Source organism: Cheilinus undulatus, linkage group 5, assembly GCF_018320785.1.
Source record: "Cheilinus undulatus linkage group 5, ASM1832078v1, whole genome shotgun sequence".
NCBI classification, from domain to species: Eukaryota; Metazoa; Chordata; class Actinopteri; order Labriformes; family Labridae; genus Cheilinus; species Cheilinus undulatus.
In genome coordinates, this window is record NC_054869.1 from 14745869 (window position 1) to 14761495 (window position 15627).

At 36.5% G+C, this 15627-nt stretch overlaps 3 protein-coding genes across 3 annotated transcripts; 1 reads left to right on the forward strand and 2 right to left on the reverse strand.

Annotated features, from left to right (window-relative positions):
* Window positions 1-1160: 1160 nt before the first annotated feature.
* On the reverse strand, window positions 1161-7050 carry nfu1 (NFU1 iron-sulfur cluster scaffold homolog (S. cerevisiae)). Its single transcript, XM_041787189.1, has 8 exons — window positions 6944-7050; window positions 4042-4130; window positions 3805-3940; window positions 2518-2584; window positions 2221-2338; window positions 2063-2126; window positions 1793-1967; window positions 1161-1546 (listed from the first exon to the last, which is right to left on the reverse strand). Exons 1-8 carry the CDS (start codon window positions 7000-7002, stop codon window positions 1508-1510), a joined length of 747 nt encoding a protein of 248 aa, XP_041643123.1. The 5' UTR covers window positions 7003-7050; the 3' UTR covers window positions 1161-1507.
* Window positions 7051-7073: 23 nt separating this feature from the next.
* On the forward strand, window positions 7074-10865 carry c5h9orf78 (chromosome 5 C9orf78 homolog). Its single transcript, XM_041787190.1, has 9 exons — window positions 7074-7249; window positions 7419-7478; window positions 7597-7648; window positions 7718-7788; window positions 7937-8014; window positions 9529-9726; window positions 9847-9983; window positions 10062-10166; window positions 10317-10865. Exons 1-9 carry the CDS (start codon window positions 7173-7175, stop codon window positions 10412-10414), a joined length of 876 nt encoding a protein of 291 aa, XP_041643124.1. The 5' UTR covers window positions 7074-7172; the 3' UTR covers window positions 10415-10865.
* On the reverse strand, window positions 10787-14379 carry med22 (mediator complex subunit 22). Its single transcript, XM_041787192.1, has 5 exons — window positions 14276-14379; window positions 13915-14068; window positions 13705-13785; window positions 12746-12954; window positions 10787-11353 (listed from the first exon to the last, which is right to left on the reverse strand). The coding sequence occupies exons 2-5, from the start codon at window positions 14032-14034 to the stop codon at window positions 11161-11163; spliced, it is 603 nt and encodes a 200-aa protein (XP_041643126.1). The 5' UTR covers window positions 14035-14068; window positions 14276-14379; the 3' UTR covers window positions 10787-11160.
* Window positions 14380-15627: the final 1248 nt, after the last annotated feature.

Consider the following 15627-nt stretch of genomic DNA (forward strand, 5'->3'; position numbering starts at 1 on the left):
CTTCTGTTGAAGCCATTCTGTTGTTGATTTACTTCTATGCTTTGGGTCGTTGTCCTGTTGCATCACCACTTTCTCCATTTGTAGACAGTCTGTTTTATCGTGGACGCATGAACATCAAGGCTTTTAGGGATACTTTTGTAACCCTTTCCAGCTTCATGCAAGTCAACAATTCTTGATCGTAGGTCTTCTGAGAGCTCTTTTGTGCCAGGCATGGTTCACATCAGGCATTGCTTCTTGAGAAGAGCAAACTCAAAACTGTTGTGTGTTTTTTATAGGGCAGGGCAGCTTTAACCAACACATCCAATCTCATCACATTGATTGGACCCCAGGTTGGCTGACTCCTGGCTCCAATTAGCTCTTGGAGAAGTCATTAGCTTAGGGGTTCACGAACTTTTCCACCTTGCACTGAGAATGTTTTGTTCAATAAAAACATGAAAACATTAAATTTTTTGTGCGGTATTAGTTTAAGCAGACTGTGTTTGTCTATTGTTGTGACTTAGATGATCAGAACACATTTTATGACCAATTTTTGCAGAAATCCAAGAAATCCCAAAGGGTTCACATACTTTTTCTTGCAACTGTATAAATGTCTCTTTATGTAAAACACCATAAATAACAATAACATGTATTATTGGGTGTTTGATCTAAGTTAAAACCTAGCTGGGCACTGTTTAATTTTACAGTTTTAGACTATTTAACTAATTCAGCTGTTGCTTTAGTTCAATTTTAATTTTTGTCTGTATAACCTGACTGTTTCTGTCTCACTCTGTTAACAGCCCAGGTCTTATACAAAATGCTTTTCTTTATGTTTTTTTTTATCTGATTGTGTGCATTATTTTATTCTTAGGTATAGAGCACTTTGAAGCTGTGTTTCAAAAAGTCTATATGAAAAGTATTACATAAATTAATTCACAAGTATCTCTGTTTCAGAAATTATTAAACAAGAACACATTCTTAAGCAAGTGGATTTTAAATGATAAGACATAAAATACAACTCAAGCCGTTTAACCATATAAAAACTGTGTAATTATGTCTGTGGTATCTGTTTTTTTTTTTTTTTTTATTGGAGCCCTAGAGGGGGCATTTTTTTTAAACAGGTCTCTTCTGCTAAGCACACCAATTAGTCCCTCATAACATAAGAAGACAGAGCATTAGTAAAATACTGGCGTAAACTTTATTTATATAAATACAGTGTATTTGTTGAAATCCTAAAAGCTGTTCATGACATGAGAATAAATCAGAAAAGGTGTAACAAAGTGAAATAATAATAAATACATTTATTTTAGCTCAACTGTTTTTTTTTAATTACAGGGCTCTTGTGTCCCTGTTCTTAAAATACTGTCATTTTAAAGAGAAAATCATCGAGGTCAATGATAACGTCTGGAGGATGACTTGTTCTTCTACACAGCTATGTGATAAAGTAGCTCATTGTGTTGAAACTATGGCATAGAAGGAGGTGGCTGGGGGGAAGGGAGGAATGTGTAAATGTTCTCCAGGTTTTTGCAGTTTAGGCTTGGGCAGCCTCCTCCTCATCTTCATCCTTTACCTGATGAAAAACACATTTTATAAACATTCTTTTAAGTGGCAGACTTCTTATTTCTACAGTATTTTTTTAATGTTTTTGGTTTCCATATAATGTTACAGTGTCACAAACTATTTTCATAGTCTCACATAGTAAATACCAGTTATACCACCATCACTGTTCCCAATTATACATGAAAAGAAAAGGCATAATTTACTGTAACTGCATTACGTGTTGCCTTTTTTTAGAATATTTGACATGAGAACAAACCTGCTCCACTGATTCGACCTCAGGGACGTAAAACTGCAGCATGTTTTGAATTCCGCTCTTCAAAGTAATAATGGAGCTGGGACAACTGGTGCAAGACCCCTGCAACTTCAGTTTAACAATTCCATCCTCAAAGCCCCGATACAGAACATCCCCTCCATCCTCCTGTACTGTTGGCCTGAGAGAAAAAGAACATCAGCAGTAGCAAATAAGCACAGAACACCAAAGAAACAGCCAGTGCCATCATTAGAGGACATCTTTGTGTGCAGCTACCTTATTCTAGTGTCCAAAAGCTCTTTGATCATTGCAACAACTTCATCGTCATCATCTGAAGGTGCTGAAAAGACAAGAGGAGAGTGCTCAGCATTCATCAACATTCCTAGTAGGAGTGCTATGCATTTCAATGTTCTTCTACAAACAGCAAGGTTTACCTGTATCAGCACTAGGTACGCTGCCTTCATTTACAACTGGAAGCCCTGAGGTGAAAAAGTCCATGATGGCAGCAAATACATCAGGCTTGATTACTTTCCACTCCATGTTATCATCAGCCTTAAAGAAGAGGAGAGAAGAGAAATAAGATGGTTCTAACAGTCACAACACATCATGCTACACTTAAATTGAACCAACTCCAAACCAGCTCTATCTCTAGCCAAGCAATCGCCCTGGGACTGGTTTGGTGGGAAAAGGGGTTTTAGAGGTGAACACAGATTTTTAAAATGGGCATTTACCTTTGATATGGTGATGAAATCAGGGCCAAGGAAGACACTCTTGACTCCATCAATCCTAAACAGCTGTCTAAATACGAAAAAAAACAAAAACAAATCAGATCACAGACACTGTGCGACTTTAAGACTTTTATACTGATATTGCATGTTTATGATTGTTCTTAAAAAGGAAATAACATACTAGATCAATATTCTGTAGGGATGCAACAATACTGCCATATAACACAAGTGGGAAAAAAAGAAAGGAAAGGGACATAAATATAAGTTAAATCGATTTGACAAAATTATAACTATTATTCTTAATGTCAGTATACTAATTTTTAGCCAGTTGCTTTTGGCATCTCTTGTTTGAAGTAGCTAAAGCAGTAGCACTTGTCAGTGCTGCTTTTTATGGAGAAAAATATAATATTTCAATTATAAACCAAACAACAACAAAATAAAAAGTGTAACACTTATTTATTAAGAACCAGAAAGAAAAGGGGATGTTTTGTAATCTTAATTTAGGAATCTCAGTGTATAAATTAAAAAGTTAATGAAATTAAATCCAATCTCATGTTATCAAAAAGATTTAAGGAATTGATAAAAAAAAAAAAAATTTATGAAATTGTGATTAAACCCAGTCTTGAACCCAGTATTGTATTTCGAGTTTTTGGTTTTATCCCAAATGATAAGTTACAGATAAAATGATAAAAGCAAGTAAACTGTATTCTTACAAACCTTTCATGCACATGTGAGATTATCTAATCATACTTCTATTTTAATTAAAATTATCCCTTAAATCATTAATTACAACCATTTAGACCATTTTTAACATTGACTGTCAAGCTCAGTGAGGCAGACAAAGTAACAGAACGTAATCATCACAGTCATGATAGGACAAAAGCATTGTGTTTCACACATTTATATAATTCAACCTCAGCTTACAGAGTGGCTGATGTTAAAGACACTGGCTGCAGACTCAAGGACAACATGAGAGACAAAGAGAGCTCTCACTGCTTTATCTGAGCTCAGCATGAGTTTCAACTGATTCTGAGGGTACAGACACAACATAAGTTCTCTGGTACAGCAGGTGTATAAATGCCATGGTCATCACCACTGATGTGCAGATGCAACAGTGACAACTAATGGTCATGGATGCTTTACATTTTGGTGTGTACTGCTGGAATAAAGCCACTGTCGATATTATAACGCAACCCTGTGCTTCTCCTGCCACTCTGCATTCAAGGCCCTACTTTAAAAAAGCAATGTATCACTCTTTATAAATCTACATGGATTTCAGGATAGTCATACCTGGCTAAGGGCGAGCAGTGAGCATCACGAGGGCCGGCAAAGTTCATAGTTCCTGATTCGAGAACTGTGCGGCCGGGCAGAAACTTTAGGCTGTTTGGATTTGGTGTGTCCTGTGTCTGCACAAACATTGTCCTTCCTGGGAGGAGACAAAACATAAAGAAAAAGAATGCAATGTAATTCATACTAGAACTTTTCCTCTATGTTAGAGACTCACAAGGATTCAGGAAGAATACAAACCAGGAACAACCCAATGGGGGTTTTGTGGCCATCTGTTCGAGACTCCTGTGTTATGTGAAGGCCAATGTAATGCGGCACACTGATATCCACTGCCAGAAAAATCAAAACAACATGAAAGAGGGGCATAAACATCCCTAAATTAGAAATCCTACAGTGCAGAAAACTATATTTAAATATAGAATGTCTAATGTCTTGCTTTATATACATTACCCAAATAAACACATCATATGTTATTTTATACTTGTGTCTGTTATCTTAATCTGAAAAGAAACTAGTAACTACCGTTGTTACAAAAATACTAACCCTGAACTGCAGTGTAAAGGAAGTGAAAGTAGCAGGACATTTAAATATTGAAGTGTTGCACCGCTACTTCAAAATACAGGGGAACGTCAGAACAGCATTTAACCCTTTAAAACCTACCCCAGATTGCCAGCACTCCCATTTGCATTTCTATTTTCAACCTTGGGTAGAATTGTTACCAAATGAGATAGAGCAATATTTCTTTTTGCATATAAAACGAGAGGAGTAACACTAACATATTACACATTCAATGTGTTCCAGAGTACTGTTTCCTTCTAGAAATATCCTTCCTTCTTTTGCGTAAATTTAGTAATACAATCCAGACTATAAATGTGTTGTTTTCTTGCAGGTTACAAGTCACACTTGTTATTGTTTCAACATGGTCTTCTGCAAACATACAGTGCTTAAAAAATTTATTAGACCACCTGTCATATTTGTCTCAAAGACCATCCAGCATTATGAAGTGCTTTAATGCGGACTCTTTCATTTTCAGTGAGTTCTCCACGTTTTACCATTTTGAACAGGAATGAGGAATTTCAAACTGAATTCACCTTTTTATACCCAAATTTGAGCCGACTCACTGGCCTTCTCTGAGAAGTCAGAAATGAATCAAGCATAACATTCAACCACTAGAACTCATTTTTCTGTTCAGGAATGCAAGTAAATAACTATAATTTGACATATTAATCAAGAAATATTAATGTGCTTTACTATTTTTCAGTGTTTTTGTAAATCTGTACATTTGAAAAATTCATGGATAACAACAATTATTATATTTTAGCATTAAAAATATCATTTGGGTTAAAGAGCTTCTACATATTGTGTATTAACCATTGCAGAAACATAAAAATTCTGTTAATTTAGGGCAGATGTGGCATAAACTTTTCTTTGGTTCGGGTTAGGGTGGTCTAATAAATTTGTTAAGCACTGTATGTATGCTCAAAAGTATCTGGCGCACTTAGAGATTTGATTTCACTCTTGTAAATAGTACATTTCCTCTAAAGATGCTGTCTTTTTTGTAAAGTGAGGAAAATTTCATTTTATTTTCATTTCTGCCACAGTTTAGATGAATGTATTTCAAAACTGAAGTAATGAATATACTCAATATATATATATTTTTTGGTTTTAAAATTATCTTGTGCAACTTTTTTACAATCACAATTTTGAGGGATACAGCTACTATTTCTCTGTATTTAGGAAAATGTGTAAAAAAACCAAACAATTTTTCTTGTGTTTTTTTTTTGCCCTTTTTGAACAATTTAATTTGTTACTATAGACTTATCACATACATATTAAAATTTGGGTACTAAGGGTTGTACTGATGTATAGCCAATTCAAATACTCCAAAAATGGCACTGCAACATGTAAAAATGTAAAAATAAGCTCTGGCGGACTTGTTCTATGGTAGGTCATAAAAGGTTAAAGGCTTTCAGTTACTTTCTACCACAGTTGATTACAGCACAGCTTCTGCTTATTTTACTTTATGATCAAACAAATGTTGCTCTAAAAACCCTTAACATCCCGTGTGCGTGCTAACCTGATTCGTTTCATCCCTCCCGACTGCAGATTAAATAATTACAGATTTCTATTAGAAACGGCTGCGTAAGACTAACTACTTAATGATAATTTATGCATAATACCAAAGCCTTTTGTCAATGGAGCAACATGTTAACTGACCTCTAACTAATATTCCTGTTTATCTTGTATAAGCAAAGTGAATTTCAAAACAATGTTAAAGTTGGATGTTTCATGTATTTATGCGATTGCTTGCTTGACGATAACTGCCCTAAATGCCACACTAGTCATCATAAATGATCTCCTTATGTAGAGATAATAATTCAGGGTTATTATGAAATCACCAGGAGCTTTTTTTTTCCAGCTGTTATACAATTTTGACCGACGTGAGATCTACTCTTCATTTTTCACATTTGTCAGAACCTGTCATAAAGCTTACCGAGGACAAAAGCCAACACAGCTGTGACGCAGTTATAAAAATGTGTTAATAGAGAGATGAATTATAACACCTTCGTGTATGAGTAAGTCTCAGAAGCTGTGCCATTATTACAGAAAGGGTCGCCTCTAGTAACCTCTGTGACTAGCAGGAAGATAGTATCCAAAGCGTCAGCAAGTTTGCACATTAAAATAAAGCTTGCAGGACCTCTCCTCGGGCCAGGATTTGTGGCCAAGCTTGTGATATTTTCCGCAGAAATAACTATTTACACGTGTCCAGATGAGTGGCGCTGCGAGGGCTACGACACATTAGCCTAAATTGAAGACTATTTTCAAAATTTGCCATATTAAATTTAGTGCCAAAATGTTTAAAATATGACAAAGGTTATTTTATTTGGCGTGATAACAGAGTCATTCAACACTGACTGCAACTTAAAGGTGTCCAACAACTAAAGCCACATCCAGACATCCCACTTTTAATTACAGTTGTAATAAATCTGCGTCACTGAGTCTGCATCATGGCTTGCCTCCTAGCCGTGGACAATGACAGTAAATCAGACTCGTATCATTCAGAGCTTGCTGCATCTATGCGTGAACTAAATGAAAGAAAAGCGAGAACATCGCTTTCTAAATGAGAAAAAAAGTGACTTACGGACGTGAAAGTCTCGCTGAAACACCCAACAACCTGCCGACCTGTGTGTAAGTCGCCATGATTGTTGTGATTATCTAAAAACGATTGAACGGAAGAGGACAGGCCTAGCTACGGAAGTGACGTAATATTATTGTACGTTTGCTAAAGCTGTCCCTCTACATAGCCAACTGATATCGCCAAAAGGTATTATTTACCAAAGCTAAAGTAAAACCGTCTGGCTGATATAAAAATGCCGTGTGGCAAGAACATTAGGAAAAGAAGGGATTCATCAGACGCAGAGGAAGATGAGACGGCTGAAGAAGTGAGGTAAAATACTTTCTCAAACACAAAAACATACTCAGGCTAATGTTCCGTTAGCTAACGTGGCTATTTGTCCCATCGAACACGATAGGCACACAGATTTACCTCATCCATTCTCTTGATTTAAGTAGATTATTTTAAATGTTGCATAAAATATTTGTTATTTCTTGTTTAGATCAAAATTAGAAGAAGCTAAAGAACTCCAGAGTTTGCGGAAACGACAGACCGGAGTCAGGTAACGTCTACGTAACGTTGAAAACAAAAAAATAAAAAAATAAAATGTTATTAAGGGGAAATTCTCCACGGTTCGCAGAATGCTTGAAATAAAAATATATATTGAATCCTTCTTTTAGTGTGACTGCTTTGTTGGTGGGAGAAAAGCTGCCGCCAGAGGCTGAAATTGATGTAAGTGACAATCAGAGATGCTGTTCTGTTGGTTAGCTGTCTTGTTATTAATACAAACATTTTTCACAGAATGACCCATTTAAACTGAAGACGGGAGGAGTTGTGGACATGAAGAAAATCAAAGACAGAAATAGAGACATGTAAGTCAGTCATTTTGCTATCAATCATGAGCTTGATATTGTGCAATTAAGCTATTCTCTTTGTAATATTATGTCAACAATAAATCAGAAACATGTGCTGCATGTATGACCCTGGTTTGACCAAATATGACTTCTTTTCCGCCTGCAGGACAGAAGATGAGACGGACCTCAACCTGGGCACATCTTTCTCTGCAGAAACAAACAGAAGAGACGAGGATGCGGATATGTACGTCTGCTTTTACACCCTCTTTCTCTCTCTCTATGACATTTATGTAACTCTTAATATTAGGAGAACAGTGAACTGATAACAGTTGGGTGAACAGGCTCATCCTTGAGCTGGGAAACATATAGAGTTTGAGTTAAATATTGTGCAAGATATTAATGTACATCAATGTAGTTGATGCATTAAAATAATGTTACATGTTTCTCCTGACTGCATCTGGCCACTGGTGAGTGCAATGGCTAATGAACTGATTTAGAAAAAATAGATGCCAGTCCTAATGCTCAGTAAAAAGATTGTTTACAGTAAGTAACTAGCTATATATAACTAACTATAGCTATAGCTAACTATAACTAGCAATACGCTAATGAACACAAGATAGGTGATTTGAAATATAAAAATTAAATGTGGAATTATCATGCAATTATTTAATTTTACATGAAGGGTCTTTATGCTTTTTTAAATCAAGGGATGTAAGTACGTGTTTTAAACCACTGCAACAAAAATAGATGCCCTAAACACCAAATATTGGGTAATTCATTAATTATCAAAAGTTGCAGGCAGAGTTCTGCACACTGTGTAAATTAAACAAATGTTGCCATTGTTTTTGTGCAGTTTAGACAGTGCCCTATCTGATTTGGTTAAAAACATGACTGAAGATCATTAAGTTCCTTAAAACCTCTGATGACAAAATTAATGGAAATTTTAACATTTAAAAAAGTTTTATTTAAATGTGTAGAAAAAATTTGACCACCTCAATATACAAATTGCCATTTTTGTGCAATTTAGACAATGTAGATTTTTGTTTACTATTCTTATTATAAACAAACGTATATCCTATGTAGTCAATAGGGATGAGTAATGAAATCTGATATATACCAAGACATCTGATACCTATCATACCAAATTAAGTTGCAGATTTTGGTGCTTCATTTTGGGACCCTGCCACTGTAAAGTGACCCTTCCTCACTCCAGATGAAAGGCACAAAATGCATTGTTTGATCCATTTATAATTCACAGCTTTACTGATATGCTCTATTAGGATCTTTTTAAGATATTACTGTGAGTCATTTATAAATAAAAGACAGCTTTTAATCATCCACAGCCTTTTACCTTAATTTTTTTTCTCTTAAAAGTATCTATTCAGGCAACGTTTTGACATCAACATCATCTAAAAAGTATCAATTTAGCACTAGTATTGACACAAAACCCAAACAGTATCCAAACCTAATAGTCAATTTGCCTAAAAAAAATTGAGATATAATTTTTGGTCAGCCGTAGCTCACACTGACACAAAGCCTCAAACATAGCACCTTTTGAACAGCAATATTTAGCAGATGCTATGTTGAAGAGACTGCATGCTTGGCTCATATACATTTTAGACAAAGTTAAGGGAAGTTCATTCTGACATAATGTTGTAATCACCACATTTAGGACATGGTTATGCATGCCTGTACCATTGTTTACAGAGTGCCACATGGACATAATGAAAACCTGTTTTTACTGTTTTTTTCCAACAGGATGAAGTATATCGAGACAGAGCTTAAAAAGAAGAAGGGGTTGGTTGAAGCCGAAGAACAGAAAGTGAAGGTGAAAAATGCAGAGGACCACCTGTATGAGTTACCAGAGAACATCCGAGTCAATTCTGCCAAGAAAACAGAGGAGATGTTATCCAACCAGATGCTGAGTGGGATCCCTGAAGTTGATCTAGGCATCGAGTATGTCTAGAAGTTTCTTTAAAAATTTATAGCATTCACCTTAAACTTGTTCTTAAGTATCTGAGGCCGAAATCTTACATTAAAACATCACACTAATTCTGTTTGTCATTTCTTTCTCAGTGCAAAGATAAAGAACATCATCTTCACAGAAGAAGCAAAGGCTAAACTTCTGGCAGAACAAAGGAACAAAAAAAAGGACCATGGGACATCTTTTGTACCAACAAACATTGCTGTCAACTATGTCCAGCACAACCGCTGTGAGTTTGATTAGTCTTAACATGAATTTGTCAGACGCAATCAGGAGATGGGATTTTAATTAGTATTTGTATTTGTAGTTTATCATGAGGACGTGAATGCTCCGCAGAGGCACCACAGACACAGAGAGGAGCCAAAAGCAAGGCCGCTGCGCGTGGGAGACACTGAGAAACCAGGACCAGAGGGTAAGACACTGTTCATGTATAGTATATAAAGCTATTTAAGCATCATTAGACTGTATTTCATTTCAGATCTTGAGAGAAATATCGTGGTAGTCTCATTGCACTCTTTTCAAAACTGCAGTCAAAATTGCATATCCTTGTACTCTTTTACAGCAACGTCACCACCAAACTTCCGCAAACGTCCAAACAATGAGAAGGCCACAGATGACTACCATTATGAGAAGTTTAAGAAAATGAATCGACGATACTGAAATTCTGTTTGATTTTTTTTTTTTTTAATGACCTGATGCCCATGTTATTATTTTGAACTTTAAATGAGCCTCAACAAAAATGTGCAAACTGGCTTCCATGGACAGCTGTTTATCAGGAAACTCCCAAGACGGTGTTGTACTATGTAAATATTATTATTAGCTCTCTGGTATTTTCTGTATGCTTTTGTTTTGTCATGTTTTCTGTAAAAGGGAAGTGGGCTCAGGAATATCCATTTGCAAATTTGATCAGATACCTCTCTAAATTGTAATTATTTGCTTTTTACTTTTCTGTTTAATCCTTACATTTGGCTGAAGATATGCTTTTTGAGGGTTTTTGGGAACATACCAAATTTAAAACACAAAACCACATGCTTTAAGTTGTCCTTTTAATGTCACCAGTGCTTTGAGGTATAAAAAAGGAATAAAGCAACAATAAAAGAAAGAAAAACAAGTTTAAAGGAAAAAAGCACACTTATTTTCATTACTATGGTCAAGTCAAGCATTAGAATATAAAAATTGTGTGGGCCAAAATGTTTACATGTTAGAACTTCCCTTGTGTCTTATTTTAATAGAATATAAATCCAAAAAGCACATTTTAAGTATTCTAGACAAATGGATGGGCCCTCTGTGTTCTGAATTCAAAGTTTAGATTTTGAGCAAAATCAAAATTTAAAAATGGCTGCAGACCTAATTGTACATAAATACACTGAAATTCAAAAGTGTTCCAGTCTTTGTTTCGGTTCTTCTCATGGTTTCTCTATAGAAGACGTCCCGTGTCCGTTGACGTGGTGCTGGGGGACTGTCTCCTGTGAAGGAGGTCCCTCCACATCTTCTCTGTCCCCCTGTGTGGAGCTGCAGCTGCTGCCCGCGGAGGCCCAGCTGTCTCGGCGGCGGTAGGCCTCACACAGCGGCATATCAGTGCTGTCCCACTGACTGTAGCTTTGTGGAGCAAGAACCAGTAGAGGAGACAAGAATCAACGCAGCACAGAAAGAGAGGAGCAGACGAGAGCGGCAGGTCAGAATAAGCACAGTCACACACATAGAGGAGCACGTCAAAGGCGACAGAAGCATGGAGGTTATGCAGGAGCAGTGGATACTGAATCAATGAGTAAAACTGCTGATTATTAACTAGATACTGTAGGTATCACGTTTTGATTCAAAGCTTGGCAAAAAGGTACGATTAGTTGCTGATGGAGGAGAAAGCAGAGCGAGTGCGGCAAGGAAGAAAGGCCCACACCCAGCATGCTCCAAACAGGACTGAGAGACACTTTCTTATACTTACTCACAGAAAACATGACAAACTACTGCAGGGTTTTGTCTCTACTTTATTTCTTATATCATTTTGGGTCTCTTGGAACAACTGGCACAAATTAGTACACATGTACAAACACCCCATGTGTGAGTGTCACCTCCTGTGTGGTTACAGCGGGAGTCACTTGGAGTCTCAAGGACGGATCAAATTAAAATACACACCTAATAGTTTATGACAAAAGTCTACTCCTTAGACTGGACCTCAAATAAATAACAGTCTAGTTTTACAGTCTATCCAAAACAATCATCCACAGTCCAATAAAATCTTCCATCATACACCAAATTAATTTTACAATAAATTATCTTAGAAGAATGTTACATCTATAAAATCTATTCTCTGATATAATTTTAGTTAAATCTATGAGTAATCATCATAAAGGGAGTTCATTTCCCCCATAAATGTGGTGTTTCTTTAACTTATATTTTTAAACCAGCCATAAAATTCATAGGTTTGTATACGGTCTTGCTTTAAAATATTTTAATTTCTAAAAATCAACCCAAGTGCATGTATCTCCATATTTACAATTACACTTTGTACCTTCCCATTCACCAAACAATATTCCTTAAAACTCCCTGAAGCCTAATAAATGCTGCATATAAGGACCAGTGGGTCAACACTATGTTTAAATGGATGCTCTTCTCCACTAAGGCTTTTTACTTCATACTGCATCAGTTAACTGCATTAAATCCATGCTGAACTATCAGTTATTCAGTTGTAAACATCTTTAATGCTTAACTCCTCCCTCCTTTGATAAGCTTTGACCAATGTCATGTTGCAGAGAAAAACTGAAGGCACTTCCTTGTCAATAATACCTCATAGTCACTTCATGATAGAGCTTTGTGATGCTTTGTGTTGATGAAGATGAGAGAAATTCAACCCAAAAGGTTTCACATGTTTAGATGTTGGAAGAAGAAAACCCCCTTGGGCTCAGTGAATGGTAAACATGGGACAGTAAATGGTGCTGGGCATGGGGCGACAGAGGGGCGGTGGGATGGGGGCAAGTATGAGCCTACTTGTACCTGGAGGAGTAATATTCTTCCTCTAGCTCATACAGGTCGATGGCGATCTCGTCACGGAGCGAGGTCAGCTTCTTGTCACACTCATCCTGCAGCGAGCGCAGCTGCTGGTTCTGGAGACTGATGGCATCGTTCACAGAGGGGAAGTCGTTCAGGATCAGAAACTGCTTCAGATCGGACACCAGTTTCATCAGGGACTCACCAGCTCGCACCTGTGTGTCACAGAGACGATGGAAGTGGGCTGAGATGCAAATAAAAATGTCTATTTTTGTTCTTAAAGACAGAAAAGCATCAGGTACTCAAAGAAATCCTAATTATGACCATCTACAAATCAATACTGTGCAGCCATAATACACTAAAATTAAGAAAACTTGAGATTTTAAGAACCATCAGCAGATCCCAAACTTTAAACTTTAAAGTCTGTTTTAAAGACTTAGGTTTTAGGTCGAACTAAATGTATATATCATATCAACATCGGTAATGGCTATAATTTATTTGTAAATATTGGCATGTCAAATGTTAAAAATTCAAAACCGTACATCCCTATTAAAAGGGGACATTGTAAGGAAGCCTTACATTGAAACAAAGATTGAAACAAATAAGAGACGACTCAAATTTGACAAAAAACCCAAAATACTGATATTCTCTATTTGTATGGAAAGAAAAATAAAACAGTCATCTTGTAAGGCATCTGTTTTTAACTTAAAGAAAACAAGGCACGTGTATTCTAGGGCACCATTCAAACACAAAGCCATTTAAAGAAAATGGCATTGTATTAATAGTAAACATACAACTCTTGATGATAGAGACTACGTTGATTTCAAAAGAAAAAGAAAAACTTCGCAAACTTTAGAATGTTGTGCATTACATTCTTGCCCTATAAGTTAAATTAGTGAAGACGCTAAGGCATGCATAACAGTGACCAAAACACAAAACTACACAGCGTGTTATGCAGCCCTTACAATGTTGGCTGCTCTGACGTGCATCTCATAATGGTCCTGCTCTGCTTGGGTCGCCCTAGAAACCTGAGTCTCATCCTCTATCTGGAAACACAAAAACAGCGTGTGATCATACTCAAACACAACAAGTACTCAAATTTTTCGATGGAAAAAGGCAGAAATTTCAGGTTAGAGTGAAGCATGGCGGGTAAAATATTAGCACATTGCGAGTACCTTTGCTGTTTTGATGATTTCGGTGAAGTTGTCCAGGATGGACCTGATGTCATCCTTCAGCCTCTTGTTGTAGTTTTGAAGCAGAGTCTCTTTGCTCTGAGGGAGCACTCTCTGAGTCATCGTGCTCAGCAGGAGGAAACACTGCGTACTTTACCTGGTCACATTAAGTTATAGCATAAAAACACTTCAGTGGATGTAAAACTCAATCATTCACAAGAAAGCAACAAGCTAACAGTATTTAGCATGACGGAGCGCGTGCTTTTCAATGGACGCACATTAAAGAAAGAGTTTTACGTATGTCTATAAACGTACTTTTGCACAAATTTATTTGATAATATGTTCTGATTCAAATTCAACTTACTGATTACCGCATACTTGGAGAAAAATGTCATTAATGCACACGACAAAAAACCCTTCGCGACTCCTTTACTTCTTCTTCGCATTAATGGCGGCGAGCATCCGGTGGATTGCTGTATTTCTGCCCCCTACTGGAGTAACAGTGGTATAAAACAGCAAACTATGCCATCTAAACTTCAGAAAGTCTATTTATCTATCTGGCTTTATTGTCATGGAAAACATTACTTTACACTACCAAACCAGAATAAAAAAAAAAAAAAACAAGCAAACAAGAATAATCATAGTAATAATGATAATACTAATTATTATTATTATAAAAAAATAATAATAATATAAAAATAAAAATTGGTCGTAAAATCTGGGTTCAACTTTAAAATTCTGGGTAAAAATGTAGAAACTCTAATATATCTAATATGTAGACAGTCCTGTTAATGGTGGTGGTGTGGTGTTTGAGGGTCCTTTTCTTTTTTTTGTCTTTTGCTGATGTAATCTACTGCAACATTTGCACCAGGGTGGGAAATTAGTACCCGCCACCACCCAAATGCTGATACTGTTGAGGAGTGTCTGGTTTTGCTCAACTTACCAGCCACTGGGGCAAGTAAATAAAAGCAGCCAAGCCGAGTGTGCCAAGTGTGGGTTTGTTTTTTCCTACCTGTGCCAGAGCTTCTGTCAAATGTTTACAGGCAGCTGTGTGCAGGGATGGTTTGACTCGGTATCATATGAGAATAGTTCTCCATAGCAACTGGTGTATCTGCTAAAGGTGTGTTTGAACCAATGTCAAACACGCAGATTAAAACTACATCAGAATGTTTCACTTACATCTAAAATTATGTATCCGATATGATGAATGTCAGAAAAACAAGCAAAGTTTGATTTACATTCATTTAATAGATTTTTGAAAGACTTACATCATAGTTTTCAAAGGCAGGCTGTGCAGCATAAGTATTTCGAGTGCTTTTTTTTTTTTGTCCAACAGTATCATCAGCTGTCAAATCCTCCAAAGATTTCCTATTCAACACTGGCTCGAAATACATTTTACAGCTTTGTTACAATCAAAAACATTTTCAGAGAACCCTGATTCTGTGTCAGGGACCATGTGCAACCTTCATGTATACACGCTGGGTGAGAAAAGTGAACATTTAAAAAAGATTGTACAAGTCAAAAAGAAAACATGATATTACATCGCAACGAAGGAATACATGAATTAAACTTTGGGATGAAACATTTTTAAAAGTGCCATGATGGGAACAAAAAGTGTTCATGATTTGACAAAGCACAACGACAATAGAACAATCCTGAATAGTGATGGAAATAAACTCATTAGGGAATGTCATCAACCAGTCACCACTGCAGACG

Bases quoted from the DNA above. Each gene is read 5' to 3' on its own strand.
- nfu1 (XM_041787189.1), bottom strand. From the start codon at position 7,002: ATGGCGACTTACACACAGGTCGGCAGGTTGTTGGGTGTTTCAGCGAGA. The intron at 1,968-2,062 runs GTAGCTGCACAC...TTTTTCTCTCAG, and splicing joins CTTTTGGACACTAGAATAAG to GCCAACAGTACAGGAGGATG. The intron at 1,547-1,792 runs GTTTGTTCTCAT...GTTTTTCATCAG, and splicing joins AGGTCGAATCAGTGGAGCAG to GTAAAGGATGAAGATGAGGA.
- c5h9orf78 (XM_041787190.1), top strand. From the start codon at position 7,173: ATGCCGTGTGGCAAGAACATTAGGAAAAGAAGGGATTCATCAGACGCA. The intron at 7,250-7,418 runs GTAAAATACTTT...TTTCTTGTTTAG, and splicing joins GAGACGGCTGAAGAAGTGAG to ATCAAAATTAGAAGAAGCTA. The intron at 8,015-9,528 runs GTACGTCTGCTT...TTTTTCCAACAG, and splicing joins AGAGACGAGGATGCGGATAT to GATGAAGTATATCGAGACAG.
- med22 (XM_041787192.1), bottom strand. From the start codon at position 14,034: ATGACTCAGAGAGTGCTCCCTCAGAGCAAAGAGACTCTGCTTCAAAAC. The intron at 12,955-13,704 runs GTAAGGGCTGCA...TGTGACACACAG, and splicing joins ACGTCAGAGCAGCCAACATT to GTGCGAGCTGGTGAGTCCCT. The intron at 11,354-12,745 runs GTACAAGTAGGC...TGCTCCACAAAG, and splicing joins GAAGAATATTACTCCTCCAG to CTACAGTCAGTGGGACAGCA.